At 32.8% G+C, this 21,471-nt stretch overlaps 1 protein-coding gene across 1 annotated transcript; it reads right to left on the bottom strand.

Annotated features, from left to right (window-relative positions):
• Positions 1-8,156: 8,156 nt before the first annotated feature.
• Positions 8,157-10,484, bottom strand: LOC126885134 (uncharacterized). Its single transcript, XM_050651563.1, has 2 exons — positions 9,915-10,484; positions 8,157-8,914 (listed from the first exon to the last, which is right to left on the bottom strand). Exon 2 carries the CDS (start codon positions 8,795-8,797, stop codon positions 8,207-8,209), a length of 591 nt encoding a protein of 196 aa, XP_050507520.1. The 5' UTR covers positions 8,798-8,914; positions 9,915-10,484; the 3' UTR covers positions 8,157-8,206.
• Positions 10,485-21,471: the final 10,987 nt, after the last annotated feature.

Here is a 21,471-nt window from a genome sequence, read left to right as displayed (position 1 = left end):
TGAAAAGATTTGTAGTGGTTGTGTTGAACCACGTTCGTAGATTTCTCAGCCAGGAAATCCTTCGCCTTCCTGGTCCTCGCTTTCCCTCTACTTTTCCCTGCAAGACCAGTTGCAACAGTCCATATCTCTCACTGTTCCTCATGATGTGACCGAGGTATTCGATTTTGGCTGTTTTTATTTTGATTAACAGCTCTTTTTCTTTTTTCATTCTCAGCAAAACACCCTCATTAGTAATGTGGTCGGTATAAGATATCTTCAGGATTCGACGATAAAGCCACATCTCAAAAGCCTCAATTTTCTTGCAGGTGGCGTCTGTGAGAGTCCACGACTCAACTCCGTACAACAGTATAGGAAATATATAACATCGTAGTAATCTGACTTTTATGGGTATCGACAAATCATGACATTTGAACAACTTTGCCATTTTTTGAAATGCTGATCTTGCTTTCTCTATCCTACATTTGATTTCTATAGAATGGTCCCAATTTTCATTGACGTTCGTACCAAGGTAGGTGTATGTTTTTACTCTTTCTATTTGTTGACCATTCACACTGATTCGTCCAAATTGCTGTTCATTCTTAGAGATCATCATACATTTGGTTTTCTTAGTGTTTAGTGAAAGTCCGTATCTCTGACTGACTTCTGCGATTCTGCTCATTAACTCCTGTAGGGCTTTAGAACTGTCAGCAAATACCACAGTGTCGTCTGCGTATCTTATGTTATTGATACATTCTCCGTTAATTCTAATTCCGGCTTCAACATCATCCAATGCTTCTTGAAAGATTTCCTCAGAGTAGATGTTAAACAGCAGTGGGGATAGTATACATCCCTGACGGAGCCCACGTTTGATTTTGATATCGTCGGATTCTCCTGCCTCTGTCCGGATAGATGATGTTTGATTCTAGTACAGATTGCTGATAATCCTTAAATCACAGGTGTTTATTCCAATATTGGTTAATATCTCCATCAGCTTGTCGTGCTTTACTGTATCGAACGCTTTATGGTAATCAATGAAACATGCATAAATATCGCAATTCACGTCTCTACATCGTTGAAATAGCACTTGTATACTAAATAGAGCCTCTCTTGTACCCACTGCATTTCGAAAACCAAACTGTGTTCGGCTGATTTTTTCTTCGCACAGTCTATATATCCTTTGATGTATAATTTTTAAAAATAGCTTTAAAATATGGCTCATTAAGCTGATGGTTCGGAAATCACTGCAGGATACGGACTTTGTTTTCTTTGGTAAAGCAACAAACGTCGACTTCAACCATGCTTTTGGTATTACTCCGCTTAAATATATGTCGTTAAATATTTTGGTTAGGCGTTGAGTACCATCGGTGTCAAATAGTTTTATGAGTTCAGCATATGCATTGTCAGGTCCAGGAGCTTTGCCATCTTTTAGTTGTGATATTGCTCTTTCCACTTCACCTGATGTGATTGGTAAGTGGTCATCACATATGTAGGATGGAGGTTGTTCGGATCTAGTATCATCAAAAAGTTCCTGTATGTATTTTGTCCATATGCAGATTTCTTGATTTCTGTCTGTGATGATATTCCCCTGTTGGTCTCGCAATTTGCTAGCTGTGTTGGATTTCTGAAGACCAGCTGCTTGTTTCACCTTTTTATGCATGTTAAACGTATCATGTTTTTGCTCTAACGACTCTATCTCTTCACACTGTGATTTTAACCAATTTTCTTTGGCCTTTCTTATTTCAGTTCTTATTTGTCTCTGAATCGTGTTGTACATTATTTTGTTGTTTTTTGATTTTCTTCTTTCTTCCATAAGTTGTAGTATATTGTCGTTCATCCAACTTTTTCTCATCTCTTTCTTTTCTATTAGATGTTCTTCTCTGATGTTGTTAAAGGTTTCACATATATTTTGGAGTGATTCTTCGGCATTATATGTTTGCTCCATATTAATTAGCTTCTCTGAAAGAATCTGTGCGACTGTCTCTTTTGTTTTCTTATCTTTTAGTATTCTCATATCGCACTTTTTGTTGCTGTTCTTTTTTGCAACCTTCTTGAATCTAAACCTAAATTTACCAACAACAGGAACATGATCTGATGATACGTCAGCACCGGGGTAACCCTTAACCGATAGGCATCCATTACGGAATCTCTTGTTCACCATTATGTAGTCAATTTGATTCCGTATTACGTTTCCTGGTTGATCTTGCGGGGAGACCCAGGTGTACAAGCGTCTTGGTGGTAGTTTGAAGAATGTGTTTAGTATTGTAAATTCTTCTTCTTCTACAAACAGTTTTAATCTGTCCCCCCTTTCATTTCTCTGTCCTAGACCAAAATCACCTATGAATTCACCGCTTCTCCCTTCACCAATTTTCGCATTGAAGTCACCCATAATGATTGTTATATCTTCTTTTTTAAGTCGTTTAATTGACTTTATATATATATAACAGATGAAATAGAGAATGTGGAAAAATCCCCTTACGAACAATTCACATATCCACCATTTCGGGCTGGGAAAAATTTTTTTGAATAGAATCAAAGATCCAAACACCAGTTCTTAGAAATGTGTTTCGCCCTCTTCAACCTCTCTGGGCGCATCAGTAAAGATGAGAGGTTGAATATCTTTAGACACATTTCAATCAAAAAAACAACATTCGAGACCTATACATAGAAGGTGCGTAAATCTACGGCAAATCCGACAATGACAGTCTCAAGTTTTAATTCCCTAATTACTTAAAGTAAGTAAAATATATGTTTAAAAACATAAGATGTAGATCTTTGAAACACACTCAGTGATCAAAAGATCCAAGGTTTTCTAAGAACTGGTGTTTGGATCTTTGATTCTATTCAAAAAAAATTTTTCCCAGCCCGAAATGGTGGATGTGTGAATTGTTCATAAGGGGATTTTTCCACATCCTCTATTTCATCTGTTTGATTTCGTACGAGTGGTCGTTAAACCATTAACCTTGGATCTTTTGATCACTGAGTGTGTTTCAAAGATCTACATCTTATGTATATATATATATATATATATATATATATATATATATATATATATATATATATATATATATATAGGGTGCGCCAAACCTCTGGTCTTCTTTGATTACGGCTAAACTATGAGATATACAAAAAAATGTTTATAACAAAACTAATGTGTATCAAAGAGGTCTATAATTTAAAATTATTTTCAAATATACAGGGTGAGTCAGAACGACGGTATGAACCAAAGTTGTATTTTTTTAAATGGAATACCCTGTATATTAAATCATTTTTAAATATATTATTTAAAAATATGAAAAATTTGTATAAGGTCTTATAGGCCTAAAGTTAATAATTTTCGAAATATTTACATTTTTATTGAGAAAAATGGTAATATTTATAGGGTTGTGGATTATGTTTCCAAGGAAATAAAAATTTAGGTGATAGGTCAAAGTTTTTAAAATATAATGTTATTTTTAAATAATTTAATATTTTTTACTTTTAGCCATAAAATATACAGTGTGATCACTATTTGCAAATACAAAATTTTCTCATTTTTTTTAAATGGGACACCCTGTATATTAGTTTTGCCTTTTGTAGTAAATGTTACAACCTTTCTTTTGGTATAAGGTTGTATGTACCTAGCATGTTTCGTTTTGTAGATATTTTAAAAAACTATAGATTTTACGTTTTTGCGGACTTTTTATTTAAAAATTTTTTTGCAAAAAAAATAATTATAATCTGGTTTTAGAAACATACACTAAAATATAAAATATGAAAATAAAAACGTAATTAAAGATTAAAATAAATCGTATGCTAGTACAATTCAATTGAATTTAATAACTTTAAATTATTTTACAAAAAATATTTTACCATATTAATGAATACATAAATTAGTTACTAAATTAAATAAACAACCAAATTTTAAATCAATCGTAGTAATTCTTCTACCGCAGCAACTTTCCTGTACCAAATTAATTGTTAGTTATATTGTATTTACGAGTAAGATCAGTTAATAACTTTTTAATTTACCTACATCTTGAGAACGTATAAAGTATGCTTTGAAACAAATGAACGTTATGGAAGTATATTAAGAAGTAAATAGTATCTATGTACCTACTCGTGTCAAAAAAGCTGGTAATAATTTCTAATGGTTTCGCCCAAAACAAATGTCATATCCAAAAATTTTTCGGTTAAAAAATTAAAATTTAAAATATAAAAAATTGTTACAAAAATTTCAACTACAAAAGTATTACCAGTTTTTGTGACACCAGTAAATACTATTTATATTAATAAATAATTTGGCTGATACATTTAACATTCATTTGTTTCAAAGCATAGGTACTTTATAATAATTTTTATATTCTCAAGATGTATGTAAGTAAATTTAAAAGGTAAATTAAAAGTTTAACTAAATACAATTTAACTAACAATTAATTTGGTACAGGAAAGTTGCTGTAGTAGAAAAATTACTACGGTTGATTTAAAATTTGGTTGTTTATTTAATTTAGTAACTAATTTATGCATTCATTAATATGGTAAAATATTTTTTGTAAAATAATTTAATGTTATTAAATTCAATTGAATTGTACTAGCATACGATTTATTTTAATCTTTAATTACGTTTTTATTTTCATATTTTATATTTTAGTGTATGTTTCTAAAACCAGATTATAATTATTTTTTTGCAAAAAAATTTTTAAATAAAAAATCCGCAAAAACGTAAAATCTATAGTTTTTTTAAAATATCTACAAAACGAAACATGCTAGGTACATAGAACCTGATACCAAAAGAAAGGTTGTAATATTTACTACAAAACTCAAAATTAATATATAGGGTGTCCCATTTAAAAAAAAATGAGAAAATTTTGTATTTGCAAATAGTGATCACACTGTATATTTTATGGCTAAAAGTAAAAAATAATAAATTATTTAAAAATAACACTATATTTTAAAAACTTTGACCTATCACCTAAATTTTTATTTCCTTGGAAACATAATCCACAGCCCTATAAATATTACCATTTTTCTCAATAAAAATGTAAATATTTCGAAAATTATTAACTTTAGGCCTATAAGACCTTATACAAATTTTTCACATTTTTAAATAATATATTCAAAAATTATTTAATATACAGGGTGTTCCATTTAAAATAATACAACTTTGGTGCATACCGTCGTTCTGACTCACCCTGTATAATTGAAAATAATTTTAAATTATAGACCTCTTTGATACACATTAGTTTTGTTATAAACATTTTTTTGTATATCTCATAGTTTAGCCGTAATCAAAGAAGACCAGAGGTTTGGCGCACCCTGTATATACACTCGGGTGCAAAATTAACCGGACACCTTAAAAATGGTTACCTGTTGTCCGATTTAAGGGATTTTTTAATATGTTATAGCCTTATTCTTTAGCAATACCGTGTTAATAATATTGTTGCTAAACAGGTAAATTTTCATTGTATACCGGGTGTACCAATGAAACTGTGTTTTTTTCTCAAACTTCGCATCGCCCTGTGGAGTATTCTAACATTTACGAAATACTCAAATTTAAACCCAACTAAAGCCTCATGTTTTCTCAACATTCTGTTTTTGAGTCATTCCCTTATGTTGGATGGTTAAAAAGTTAGGTACTTTAACAGTTAGCCATGTTTACAAACTTTATGGAGTTATTCTACATGAAAAAATTATGACAATTTGCATGACAACCTATGTCCGCAAATGCTTAATTTCTAAGATAGAGGGTGTTGAAATTTATCTTATAAACTGACGATTTATTTATTGCTTTAAAACCGGTTGAGATATGCAAATGAAATTTGGTGGGTTGTAAGACGTAGTTATTATACAACTTTTGACATACAAGTTAGAATTTAATATTCACCATTGGCGCGCATACGGGTAATATGAGCTGTCATATTACCCGTATGCGCGCCAATGGTGAATATTAAATTCTTACTTGTATGTCAAAAAATGTGCAATAACTACGTCTTAAAACCTACTAAATTTCATTTGCAGATCTCAACCGGTTTTAAAGCAATAAATAAATCAACAGTTTGTAAGAAAAATTTCAACAACCCCTATCTCAGAAACGAAGCATTTGCGGCCATACCGTTTATAAACCAAACTGTCATTATTTTTTCATGCAGAATTACCCTTTAAAGGTTGCCATACTTATTTAAAAAGACCCTGTATTTATGAAAAACATGGCTAGTTGTTAAATTACCTAACTTTTTTATGGTCCAATGTACGCGAATGAATCAAAACACAAAATGTTTAGAAAACGTGAGGTTATAGTTAGATTTCAATTTCAGTATTTTGTAAATGCTAGAATATTCCACAGAGTGATGCGAAGTTTAAGAAAAAAACACGGTTTCATTGGTACACCTCGTATACAATGAAAATTTACCCGTTTCGCAACAATATTATTAAAACGGTATTGTTAAAAAATAAAGCTATAACATATTAAAAAATCACTTAAATTGGACAACAGGTTTAGGAATTGCAAGACATCAAAAATTACCCATTTTTAAGGTGTCCGGTTAATTTTGCACCCGAGTGTATATATATGGAGAGGTTAACGCGAGTTAATAGATATCGGCATGGCTCGCAACAATGAAAATACAAAATATGCATAAGATGGAATGCAACCACAGACACGTGTTTCTGACTTATTAGTCGTCATCAGTATGGTATAGCCAAACAGGAGCAACGCAACCAATTTGTGGCTGTAATGTTAGAAGACTCTCAGGATTCGAGAGCAACAACTAACACATCCACGGAGGAAGCTACAGCTACCTGAGGAAAGTACTGCCAAACGTTTAAAACGTTTTAAAATCAAACAAGGAGAGGTTAACGCGAGTTAATAGATATCGGCATGGCTCGCAACAATGAAAATACAAAATATGCATAAGATGGAATGCAACCACAGACACGTGTTTCTGACTTATTAGTCGTCATCAGTATGGTATAGCCAAACAGGAGCAACGCAACCAATTTGTGGCTGTTATGTTAGAAGACCCTCAGGATTCGAGAGCAACAACTAACACATCCACGGAGGAAGCTACAGCTACCTGAGGAAAGTACTGCCAAACTTTTAAAACGTTTTAAAATCAAACAAGGAGAGGTTAACGCGAGTTAATAGATATCGGCATGGCTCGCAACAATGAAAATACAAAATATGCATAAGATGGAATGCAACCACAGACACGTGTTTCTGACTTATTAGTCGTCATCAGTATGGTATAGCCAAACAGCAGCAACGCAACCAATTTGTGGCTGCAATGTTAGAAGACCCTCAGGATTCGAGAGCAACAAGTAACACATCCACGGAGGAAGCTACAGCTACCTGAGGAAAGTACTGCCAAACGTTTAAAACGTTTTAAAATCAAACAAGGAGAAGTTAACGCGAGTTAATAAATATCGGCATGGCTCGCAACAATGAAAATACAAAATATGCATAAGATGAAATGCAACCACAGACACGTCTGACTTATTAGTCGTCATCAGTATGGTATAGCTAAACAGGAGCAACGGAACCAATTTGTGGCTGTAAAAAGGCGCGTCCACACTGGAGCAACATTTGGCAACTTGTAGCAATTTTATGTTGCAACAAGTTGCTAAATGTTTAATTTATTAAACTTTTGACATAAAACAAACTGTCCTCACTAGTGCAACAATGTTAATGAATGTTTGAACTTGTTGAATCACAAATTCAGTTGAGTACAACATTCTGTCCATACTGCTGTAGTTTTGTGACATGATGGAGGAAGGCTTATTAACTGCTACCGCGTGCTTTCTAATTTTGTGTGGTGATTCACGAAAACGGAAGCGTAAATGTTGGGTCCGTCCAAGTTTGAAGAAAAGGGAAAAATATGGTGGAAAGGAAATAATATCGGATTTAAAGAAAGATGACGTTTTATTAGAACTTCGAACCGATGGGTGCTTCAAAAATTTTTTGCGCATGAGTAGTTCAGATATGGAATTTTTGCTGCAAAAAATTGCACCAGTGATAAGAAAAGCAGATACTAACTGTAGAAAGGCTATACCTCCACAAGAACGATTAGCTGTAACATTGCGCTTTCTGGCAACTGGAGATTCCTACAGCAGCTTGATGTATTTATTTAAGATTTCGAAACAAGCTATCTCAAAGATAGTACCAGAAGTATGTGCTGCGCTAGTAAATGCAATTAAAGACCAAGTTAAGGTAAGTAAACTTTATTGTACTTTTTTATTGATAACTTTAGAAGTTTTACATGTTACTTAATTGAAATGCCTCTGCGAGAATGTTTGAGGAACCAAAAGCAGTAGAGGAGTCTGAAGAGTTTTGTATGTATGTCTCCGCTGGTGATATAGCTGGTGTGCTGCAATACGATGAATGTGATTGTGGTCTCGTGGAAGGTTGCATTGATAAAATTGGCTCATATGTGTTAGTTGATTGTGGCATTCCATAATCATATTTACCCATACTTGCATCGAACAAAATATTACCTATAAGATGTTCTACAATATTTTGTGCGCAGGTGGTATTCAAATCCCTAATTTTACACGCCATATGTTCTCCAAATACATCGAATTTGTCTCGCTGTCGTTTATTTTGTATGTCTTGAATTATTTTATATGCCTCTTCTTTTCGAGCGTTATCATCGATTTTTCTTGTAAGTGTTTGTGTGACACGTCTAGTTTTATTAGGGTGTTTAAATTCATCAAGATTTGTGCTGTTCGGATTTTCCACGGTTTTTTTACGAGGCTCTTGAGAGGATCTGTTAGATGTCGAAGGCTTCTCACAAGCAGCGTTAGATGTTGATGGGTTTTGAGAACCATCGTCATACAAGTCTTTCATGCCTTCGTTGCCATTTTCTGCATCTTGAAATTCTTGGGTCTCATTTCCACCTTCATCACAATCTGTTACTTGTGAATCATCTAAATCCGTTTCGGAGGAAGAGTCATTAAGGTCATCCTGAAAAGAAAAATACATTGTATAAAATGTAAACACTACAGTAATCTACATTTTTAGCATAAGTAATGATATCTTTGTATTTCAGATGCCTAAAACTGCTCAAGAATGGGAAACAATTACTAATGGTTTCAGTGTTCTTTGGAATTTTCCAAAATGTGTAGGCGTCATGGATGGCAAAGCACATTGCAATACAAGCACCAAAAACAGTGGAAGTGATTTCTTCAATTACAAAACGTTTTTTAGCATTGTTCTGTTCGGCGTAATGGATGCTAATTACCGATTTTTGTATTTTCATGTAGGCTCCCAAGGGAGAATATCTGATGGAGGAGTTTTCGAAAATACATTATTCAAAAAACTATTAACTCGCTGCAAACTCAACCTTCCAGAATATAGCTCTTTACCAGGACGTGAGAAATTAGTCCCTCACGTATTTTTAGGGGATGATGCCTTCCCATTATCACCAAATTTACTGAAACCCTACCCTGGGGCGCAGGACAAAGGGTCTCCCAAAAGGATATTTAATTACCGTCTCAGTAGAGCGAGAATATCAGAAAATGTTTTTGGAATGTTATCTTCGATTTTTAGAATATTTAGAAAACCCTTACTTTTAGAACCAGAAACTGCAGAAGTTGTTGTTATGGCTTGCATTTACTTGCATAATTTTTTAAGGAATAGTTCAAGATCTAAAAATTCCTACAATCCCCCAGGTACATATGACGGTGAAGATAAAGATACAGGACGTGTTTTAGAAGGATCGTGGAGAAGAGAAACTCAGAGTAATACATTTACTTCATACAAGAAAGTTGCACGAAATGCATCAACTGAAGCAAAAGATATTAGGCAAGAGTTTGCAGATTTTTTCGTTACACCTTTGGGGATGGTGCCGTGGCAGAATAATTATTGAATTATAATTCATGTATAAATTGAAATTGCCTATTTATTTGTTTGAATAATTAATAACAGAAAAGTTAATATCTAAAAACATTGTGTGTTTACTTACCACGTTCTCAGCTTCACTTTCCTTGCATGGGCGGACTTTGTTTTTGTCTCGGAAGAAATACTAATGCATCGTAGGCAAACCACTTGGAATGAAACTGAGCGCCTGCTCCAGATTTTTTCATGCTGCGATATTTTTTTTTCTCTCTATAAAACTGAGCCACCAAATTACGGATTTTTCTTTTTGCCTCTTCCTGAGATAAGCACCCTACAGCTGAACAAACTGCATTCCATGCATCATTTTTTGATTCTCTGCATTTATATTTAACATTTTTAGGATTCCAAATACATGGATGTTGTCTATAATTGTCAATTAAATTTAAACAATTCTCCGAAGTCCACTTAAACGCCATCACTAAATATAGACGCGGCGGTCTGTCTACTGTCTAGTCACTCAATTTGCAACAGGTCTCAACTCGCAACAATCCGTCCACATCGAAGCAATGTTGACAAATGTTTCACTTTGTTTCATATTATCCTTTGATCTTTACCGCTAGAAACGGATTTATACAACATACTACAACTTGTGTTGAATCGCAACACCAACTTTATGCAACGCAACACAACATATTCCAACAAATATAAACATTTTATGTTGTAACAAGTGTTTGTTGTATTATGTTGGAAAATGTTGCTCCAGTGTGGACGCGTCTTAATGTTAGAAGACCCTCAGGATTCGAGATACCATACTGATGACGACTAATAAGTCAGAAACACGTGTCTGTGGTTACATTCCATCTTATGCATATTTTGTATTTTCATTGTTGCGAGCCATGCCGATATCTATTAACTCGCGTTAACCTCTCCTTGTTTGATTTTAAAACGTTTTAAACGTTTGGCAGTACTTTCCTCAGGTAGCTGTAGCTTCCTCCGTGGATGTGTTAGTTGTTGCTCTCGAATCCTGAGGGTCTTCTAACATTACAGCCACAAATTGGTTGCGTTGCTCCTGTTTGGCTATACCATACTGATGACGACTAATAAGTCAGAAACACGTGTCTGTGGTTGCATTCCATCTTATGCATATTTTGTATATATACATATATATATATATATATATATATATATATATATATATACAGGGTGTTTCATTGGAAAAGTAACATACGTTAACTGCAGAAAGAGGACACTTACCAGAGGTCTCAAAAATACCATACTTAATGGGTCTTACTCCATTAATAACAAAGATACTGAGTGTTTTATCTATTTTGCCATTTTCTTAATTGGTTCATAACTTTTTAACCACACTGTATATTTATTTTATATTTGGTACGCAAATATCGTTTAAAGTGTACAATAAATTATGTTATTTACAATTGTAAAAAATCCAGGTCCGGATTAAAAAAAATTCGAAAAATATTCCAACCCAAAAACAACACCCTGTACATTAAATTTTTTTAAAATGGATTTTTCAGTTGAAATGAGGATGAAAAACTAAATTTAGTGGTATACTTTGAATTTTTGGCAAAATGATTTTTCTGGTCAAATTTTTAATTTAAATTTTGAAATTATGTGAATTTCGAGAGCTCTAAGTAGAAAAAAAATTGAAATACAGCTTAAAACTTGTCAACCGCACTATATATTCATTTTTTATTTAACACGCGAATATTCTTTTAGGTGTCCAATCAATTAATTTATTTACAAATAAAAAAATCCAGGTACGGATTAAAAAATATTGTATAAATGTTCCGACGCAAAAAAAACACCCTGTATATTAAATTTTTGTAAAATGGATTTTGCATTTGAAAAGAGGCTGAAAAACTAAATTTAATTGTGTACTTTGAATTTTCGGCAAAATAATTTTTCTGGTAAAATTTTGAATTTGAATTCTGAAATTATGTGAATTGCGAAGCTCAAAGTAAAAAAAATTAAATATGATTTAATTTTAATTAATACCATTATTTAATCTAAATTGGTAAAATATAACATTTTGACACATAACAATAATTTTTGATGGTGGTAATTTTGAATAAGTACTTTAGTTTTGAATAGTTATGCTGCACATTTTCTCTGTTTTGTTATAATTTTTAGATACTTTGTTGATTAAAGTGATGTATTCTTTATTGACTCTTTATTATTTATTCATTATTTAAAGATGAATATTCGCCATATACTATTTGTCACAGATAATAAAAAAACACTGAAGTGTTTTAACATTTTACCAATTTAGATTAAATAATGGTATTAATTAAAATTAAGTCGCATTTTAATTTGTTCTACTTAGAGCTCTCGCAATTGACATAATTTCAGAATTCAAATTCAAAATTTTATCAGAAAAATCATTTTGCCGAAAATTCAAAGTATACCACTAAATTTAGTTTTTCATTCTCTTTTCAAATGCAAAATCCATTTAAAAAAAAAATAATATGCAGGGTGTTTTTTTGGGTCGGAACATTTTTACAATATTTTTTAATCCAGACCTGGATTTTTTATAATTGTAAATAAAATAATTGATTGGACACCTAAAAGAATATTCGCGTGTTAAATATAAAATAAATATACAGTACGGTTAACAAGTTGTAAGTTGTATTTAATTTTTTTTTCTACTTAGAGCTCACGCAATTTACATAATTTCAGAATTCAAATTCAAAATTTGACCAGAAAAATCATTTTGCCGAAAATTCAAAGTATACCACTAAATTTAGTTTTTAATCCTCTTTTCAACTAAAAAATCCATTTTAAAAAAATTTAATGTACAGGGTGTTGTTTTTGGGTCGGAATATTTTTCTAATATTTTTTAATCCGGGCCTGGATTTTTTACATTTGTAAATAAACTAATTTATTTTACACACTAAAGGATATTTGCGTGCCAAATATAAAATAAATATACGGTGTGGTTAAAAAGTTACGAACCAAATTAGAAAAAGGCAAAAGAGATATAACACCCAGTATCTCTGTTATTAATGGAGTAAGACCCATTAAGTATGGTATTTTTGAGACCGCCTAAGTGTCCTCTTTCTACAGTTAACGTATGTTACTTTCCCAATGAAACACCCTGTATATATATATATATATATATATATATATATATATATATATATATATATTGTTAAGATATGTAAAATTTGAATTAATATGGTTTCGATCTTAATATTTTAGAAAAGTTAAAACATATAATAAAAATATACCAAAATTCATTTCGAAGAAATGAAAGTCAATTATCTTTGGATGGCCGTAGGTAAACAAAATTTAAATAGGGATTAAGTATTTTCTTTGTACAGTTAGTATGATAAGGAAGTGGTTATGTGTTTGGACAATGAGACCGGGTTAGGGAACAATTGTATTTAGAAATTTAAATGAATGTAATCTCCTTAAAAACCGATTGGCATGTAATTAGTTTTAGGAAATTTCTAATGGTAGGAAAAGTTGGTGTTGAATCTGACATTGACAATTTTGAATTTAATTCGTAGGAATCGTTGTCAGTGGACTTTCATAATTTTTTTTACATAATTTAATTTTACGGTAGAATAATTTTTTCAACGTTACTGTTTAGTGCTGGCCTTTAAACGAATGTGATTCTAGACGATAGTTGTTAAATGATCGTCAAGTCGAATAGTGGTGATCTCTGAGAGTCTCCTGAAGTAGTAAGGCAGATAAATGAATAGCTGTGAGTTTGTTGAAATAAGTGTCCTGACGGAGGCTCATCACGTAAAGCATTGTAAGTTATATTGTTCTACTTATATTCCAAGAGTCACCGTTGCATGCCGGAACGAGAAATAGATTCAGTTTATTGAGAGGAGAAAAGGCTAGCATTGTTTTTTGAAAGATACGTGCATCTGTAGGGGGTCATTGATGACAATAGGCTTGCAATAGTTTGTTGCGAGATTGCTGACTACATAGGGGGCTGCTAAGAGTAAATTGTAGGCGACCAGAGACAAGAATTTGGACAACTCATCATCCGAGAGACAGTTTTATTTTTTTTTGTAGAATTATTCATAACGCAAATTTCAATAAGTACTTTAGATAGTGGTAGGAGTATTTCAATAATCAGAATAGGAGATATTATTTTTAGAGGATATTTTGAGGGTGAATTTATTTCAATAGATGTTTTTGTACCATATATGTGTTTTATTCCGTTAGTCTTTGACCTTATTTATCATATGTAAAGCAAAGGAGATATTGAAGCACGAGAATATAAAACCCTGAGATTAGAGCATTAAATAGTGTGATTAAATCATAAGTGCATCATTAAAATTAAATTTAATTAATTAATTAATTATCTAATCAATTGCTTTGAGCACACCGATCTTTGAATATCACAATAACTGGAGCCCAGAACGTGGTGGCTTAAAAAATATCGCAGCTTTGCATTTGATGGTAGGGAAAGAGATAAGGAATAACTACAGGTGATCCAGAGATAATTTGACAATTTTTCCAGGTGTAAAAATATTTTTGATTTATGGATTGATCGTAGGTAGTTGATATTTACTGCTATTGAATTATTTAATATTTTTACCAATCGTACATTTGATATTTATTTTGAAATTTACTGATTGCATATTTGATATTTGTGGCGAAAATTTATTAAATTTGGGGAGAAATATTTGTCGTGTTCTGCAACTTATAGAGTGTTGTAAAATTTCACCTTTGGCGGGGACAAAGAAAACAGTAACAAAAAGAAACAACATGTCGACCACAAGGAGGCAAAGCAAAATGCAAGAAAGCAGAGAGAATAACAGAGAAGAGGAAAAAATTGTTGAAGAAGGATTGGGTAATGAAGGAGATACAACGATTATGGAGAGAAAAGAACAGGAATTAACAGGAATAGAGAAACTATTGCAACTGATGCAACTCCAATCACAACAAATGGATAGAAATCAACAGGAAACAAAAAGGACAATGCAAGAAAATCAACAGGAATCAAAACGAGCCATGGAAGAAACACAACAAAAAATAGAGAAAAATCAACAGGAAGCAAAACGAGCCATGGAAATAACACAACAAAAAATGGAAGAAACACAAAGAGAAATATCACAGAGAATAGAACAGAAATTGGAAGAGAATGATGGCAAATTGGAAAAGCGTTTGGAAAAATATGAAAATGAAATGAAAGCCTGTTTAGAAAAAGTTAGAGAAGAAACAGAAAGGAAACTGAAGATGCAACGAGAAGAAATATAAACTAAAATGAAGGATATTAAGACTGTGCAGAAGATGGAATTAGAACAGTTAGAAAGCAAATTTGAAAATGCAATACAAGAAGACAGGCGAGAAATAGAAGAAAAATTTAAGCAAAACGAAAAACAAATTGCGGAACTCAAGAATCAACAGAATTGTGGAGAAAGAAGGGAAATGATTATCCTTGGTACAAGCGACGCGAAAATACAATTTGGAGGGGATATTAGAAAAACACACCCAGTACCATTTGTTAAAAATTTGAAAACCAAATTGCAACATATTAGATATTTTGACGACTGCAAAGAAACAATTAGAAACCATCTGAAAGAAGGAGCAGCGTTATGGTATGAAAGTAAAGAAGATGAGTTTGAAAATTGGACAGATTTCGAAAATAAATTTCTCAACTATTTCTGGGGGAAAGTTAAACAGAGGGAAATCAACCAAGAGCTACAGAATGGAAGATATCACGAGAAAATGGGAATATCGGAAGAAAGATATGCTTTGCAGATATATAACAATTCCAAATATCTAGACTACAAATACTCTACCGAACAACTGGTAGAAATGATAAGCAGACATTTCGAAGAAACGCTGGAGGACCACGTGATTTTGAGAAACTATCAAGATATTGATAGTTTGTGCCAATTCCTTCAAGTAAGGGAAGCAAAAAGAAGAGAAATGCGAAACAGAAGACAACATGAACAATATAATGGACCGGCAAGAAGGTATCAATCAAATTATGACCAGAGAAACCGACATGCCCAATCAACAAACGAAGATAGGCCGAGAGAATACCAAAATTACAATAGACAACAAAATTATGATAACAGGAATCACGCAAAAAATAGAACATATGAAAATCACAACAGAAACAGAGATGCACAAAATCCTCCGACTAGGAATACGAACGAACAAAGGGACGGTAGAAACAATCAGAATTTTCAACGACAAAATAGAAGGGAGATGAATCATGTAACAATAGAAAACGAGGAAGAAGATGTATGCAATGAATCCAGACAGGATTTTCAATAAAGCATCCACTGAACAAACATAAACAACTCTCCGGTATATTTTGTCATCCGAGAGAGTTTATACAGTTGGCGGGAAATGAAAGACAAAGTTCTAATTCAAATTTAATATTCTTAGATGCATTTATAAAACATAAAGCGATTAAAATTTTGATTGATTCTGGATCGGAGATATCGTTAATCAATAAGAAACTAGTAAAATAATTAAATTTGGACAGATTTGTGTATAAAATTCCTAGGGTTGCTTTAGTGGGTGCAAACAACAAAAAATTGACGACAGTAAATGAAGGTTTGGGAGTGCGGATCAGAGTGGGAGACAAATACTATATTATGTAATGTGTGGTGATCGAAGATTTAAACCATGATATGATAGCGGGAATTGATGAATTGAGTGAAAAACATATCACCATAAATTTTTCGGAGAATAAACTGGAAATCAGAGCAGAACCAGACAACATAGAAGAAGAAATGGAAATAGATAGGAAAATAATTGTTGAAAAGATAAATGAACAGGAAAAACATAAAGAAATCAATATGACTGTAGAGGAAAAACCGAAAGTACAAGAAAAAAATCAACCAGAAAAAAAAAAGAAGAAAAAGAAGAAGAGTTCAAAAAGAAAGAAGGAAAACAAGGTGGATACAAGAGAAAGACAGGAAATCGAAGGTACGGAAGAATTGTCGGCAATCGACGATAAAACAGAAAGGAAGCAGGAAGAAAAGGAAGTTCTCATAAGAGAAATGAAAGCAGTAGAAACATGGTGCTCGGGATACCAAATGGAAATTGAAGATAAAAAAAAAACAGAAGAAGAAATAAAGGATGAGGACAGAGAAGAAATGGCAATAATGGACGAGAATCCAGAATTTTATGAAGAAATATTATGGACAGTGAATACATGCGAACAAAATGAGGATGAAAGAAAATTAAAATGTGGAGAAAACATGGAAAAGGAAGTAGAGAAGATTCTAGAAAATTATGGAGATTTGATTAATGAAGAAAGCCGAGTGGCTAGTTAAAAACTTAGAAAATTTTAAATCCAAGACATATCCAATCCCGTATAAATACAGGCAAAGCGTCGGACAGGAAATTGAAAAAATGATCAAAGACAAGGTGATAGAAAGATGTGACTCTCCATATATCAACCCGATAGTATGCGTTAAAAAATCGAGTGGTGATTTGCGATTATGTTTAGATGCAAGAAACATTAATTCACACACAATCGCGCAATACGAAGCGCCTTTGAACATCGAAGCCATATTTGGACGAATCACAGGGTCACACATTTTTTCCAAAATCGATTTGAAACATAGTTTTTGGTTAATACCTTTGGCAGAGAAATGTCGAAATTATACCGCTTTTTCGATCGACGGAGTGGTATACCGATTTAGGGTGGTACCATTTGGCCTACAGAGTGCATGCGCTGCTTTGGTTCGCGCATTGAACACAATCTTAAATAGGCATGGAGAATTTGTTGTACATTACATAGATGATTTATTAATTTTCTCACCAGATATAACAAGCCATCTACGACATATTCACACTGTGCTAGAAGAACTGGATCAAGCGGGATTGAAATTAAATATTAAAAAGTGTCAGTTTTTCCAAAAGGAAATACTATATTTAGGATTCAAATTAGACACAAAAGGGATTAGTCTTGCAGAAGATAGAATCGAAATTATAAATAACTACGCTAGGCCAACCAATTTAAAAACATTGCGGGGATTTTTGGGAATGGTAAACTATTTCAAAAAACTAATACCAGACATCAGCACAAAAGAAATACCTTTGATAGCATTACTTAAGAAAAATGTTAGGTGGAAATGGGGAACGGAACAAGAAATGGCTTTCAAAAATTTAAAAGGAGCTTTCTCCACAGCTGTAAGAGTACACCACCCAAGATATGATCCACCTTTCATTCTCCGGACCGATGCTTCCATAACAAAATTCGCAGGGGCGTTATCACAGATCCAAGACGATGTAGAGGTGCCAATCTGTTTTGTCTCCCGTGTAACCAAAACATATGAGAGAAAGTACAGCGTTACTGAATTAGAGTTCGCCAGTGTGTTATTTTGTGTAAATAAATTACGGTTTTACCTACTAGGGGCAAAATTCACCATTGAAACAGACCATGCAGCTTTGATACATATAATGAAAAATAGGCTGGTAAATAATAGAATTCATAGGGGCATTCTTTTACTTCAAGAGTATGATTTTGAATTTAAATATATCAAAGGAACTGACAATATCTTGGCTGATGCGTTGACGAGAGATGAACAATTCCGCAAAGAGGACCACAAAACTCTCCACGTTGGCATGAACATAATGAGAGAAGAAGCAGGCTTATTTTCTTTGGCTCAGATCAGGAAAATCAGGAACAACTGGATGAAAGAGAAAAGCAAAGGGTCGAACAAGAGGATAACTTATATTTTAAGAGGGTCGATGGTAGAGAACTATATGTAATCAAGGAACAGATGGCAAAAGAAGTTTTAGCAAAATTACACTGTGACAACGGACACATTGGAAGCAGGAAGGTGTGGCTTATGTTCAGGGAGAACTACATTTGTCGAAAGGACTATACAATAGCCAAAGAGATGACTCGAAATTGCGAGACATGCCAAAAGTGTAAAAGTAAGAATTTCAAAAACGAAAACATCACAAAAAACGTCATAGCTCGGAAGAAACTGGATATTGTCGCCATTGATATGTTGAGCGATTTAATAACAACAACACAGAGGAATAAACACATATTAGTTATGGTGGATGTTTTTTCAAAGTATTTAAAACTGTACCCATGTAGAACCACGAAAGGAGCTGAAATACTTCGGAAGATAGACGATTTTATCGAAACAGTGGGAAGACCAGACAATATTTTGTTGGACAATGCAACATACTTTAGGAACGACCGTTTTAAAGGGGAATTAAGAGAGAGAGGCATAAATACAAAATTTGTAAGCATCCGACATCCACAGAGCAACCCATCAGAGCGTTTTATACAAGAAGTCACAAAATTTCTAAGAATTGCTGCGGAAGAACATCATCGACATTGGGACAGAAAAGTGTTTGAAATAGAGACGTATTTGAACTGTGCACCAAATACGGTTACCAAGGAGACGCCTTTATATGTAATGAAAGGAACAATGCCTACGAGACCGTGGGAAGACACCGCCCCCAGACAATACGAAGAAGTGATCGAGGTGGTTCAACGAAGATTGAGACGAAGTGGAGAGAAATATCTCCAAAGGCAAGAGAGGACCCGAAGAAGAAGGCCGGTTACATTCCAGAAAGGGGATAAAGTTTTAGTGAGGGCACTAAGGGTGTCCAATTTACAAAATGGTATTTGTGCTAAATTGATGCCGGTATTTGAAGGTCCATATAGGGTCAATACGGAAAATGGGGTAAATAGTTATGAATTAGCGCATATAGAGACAGGCAAGATACGGGGTATTTTTAACATTCACGACATTTATAAGTATCATGAGTAGAGTTTGGTAACATAATGGAATAATTTGATCCTAAAAAAAAACTTGTGTCATTTAAATAAATAACAGAGTTTTTCGGCAAATCAAATGGCGGGGAGTTGTTAAGATATGTAAAATTTGAATTAATATGGTTTCGATCTTAATATTTTAGAAAAGTTAAAACATATAATAAAAATATACCAAAATTCATTTCGAAGAAATGAAAGTCAATTATCTTTGGATGGCCGTAGGTAAACAAAATTTAAATAGGGATTAAGTATTTTCTTTGTACAGTTAGTATGATAAGGAAGTGGTTATGTGTTTGGACAATGAGACCGGGTTAGGGAACAATTGTATTTAGAAATTTAAATGAATGTAATCTCCTTAAAAACCGATTGGCATGTAATTAGTTTTAGGAAATTTCTAATGGTAGGAAAAGTTGGTGTTGAATCTGACATTGACAATTTTGAATTTAATTCGTAGGAATCGTTGTCAGTGGACTTTCATAATTTTTTTTACATAATTTAATTTTACGGTAGAATAATTTTTTCAACGTTACTGTTTAGTGCTGGCCTTTAAACGAATGTGATTCTAGACGATAGTTGTTAAATGATCGTCAAGTCGAATAGTGGTGATCTCTGAGAGTCTCCTGAAGTAGTAAGGCAGATAAATGAATAGCTGTGAGTTTGTTGAAATAAGTGTCCTGACGGAGGCTCATCACGTAAAGCATTGTAAGTTATATTGTTCTACTTATATTCCAAGAGTCACCGTTGCATGCCGGAACGAGAAATAGATTCAGTTTATTGAGAGGAGAAAAGGCTAGCATTGTTTTTTGAAAGATACGTGCATCTGTAGGGGGTCATTGATGACAATAGGCTTGCAATAGTTTGTTGCGAGATTGCTGACTACATAGGGGGCTGCTAAGAGTAAATTGTAGGCGACCAGAGACAAGAATTTGGACAACTCATCATCCGAGAGACAGTTTTATTTTTTTTTGTAGAATTATTCATAACGCAAATTTCAATAAGTACTTTAGATAGTGGTAGGAGTATTTCAATAATCAGAATAGGAGATATTATTTTTAGAGGATATTTTGAGGGTGAATTTATTTCAATAGATGTTTTTGTACCATATATGTGTTTTATTCCGTTAGTCTTTGACCTTATTTATCATATGTAAAGCAAAGGAGATATTGAAGCACGAGAATATAAAACCCTGAGATTAGAGCATTAAATAGTGTGATTAAATCATAAGTGCATCATTAAAATTAAATTTAATTAATTAATTAATTATCTAATCAATTGCTTTGAGCACACCGATCTTTGAATATCACATTAATTACGGATATATATATATATATATATATATATATATATATATACATTCTCTATTTCATTTGTTTGATTTCGTACGAGTGGTCGTTAAACCAGTACCTTTGGATCTTTTGATCACTGAGTGTGTTTCAAAGATCTACATCTTTTGTTTTTTCATAAACATTATCTTACTTACTCTAAAGTAATTAGGGAATTAAAACTTGAGACTGTCATTTTCAGGTTGGGCGTAGATTTACGCTCCTGCTATGTCTAGGACTCGAATGTTGTTTTTTGATTGGAATGTGTCTAAAGATATTCAACTTCTCATCTTTACCGATGAGCCTAGAGAGGTTGAAGAGGGCGAAACACATTTCTAAGAACTGGTGTTTGGATCTTTGATTCTATTTAAAAAATTTTTCCCAGCCCGAAATGGTGGATGTGTGAATTATTCGTAAGGGGATTTTTCCACATTCTCTATTTCATTTGTTTTATATATATATATATATATATATATATATATATATATATAATAATATATATATATATATATATATATATATATATATATATACAGTATGTCCCTGTAAGTTGTATCCATATGGAAAACTTTTTTATTATTAATTTTACGAAAAAAAGTTATTCTTTATAAAAA

This window comes from Diabrotica virgifera, chromosome 5, assembly GCF_917563875.1.
Source record: "Diabrotica virgifera virgifera chromosome 5, PGI_DIABVI_V3a".
In the NCBI taxonomy this organism is placed as follows: Eukaryota; Metazoa; Arthropoda; class Insecta; order Coleoptera; family Chrysomelidae; genus Diabrotica; species Diabrotica virgifera.
The sequence above is the reverse complement of the archived record's forward strand: the minus strand, read 5'-3'. Positions and strand labels throughout refer to the sequence as shown.

What these genes read in the sequence shown, in the direction of transcription:
- LOC126885134 (XM_050651563.1), bottom strand. Translation starts at nt 8,797, where the DNA reads ATGAAAGACTTGTATGACGATGGTTCTCAAAACCCATCAACATCTAAC.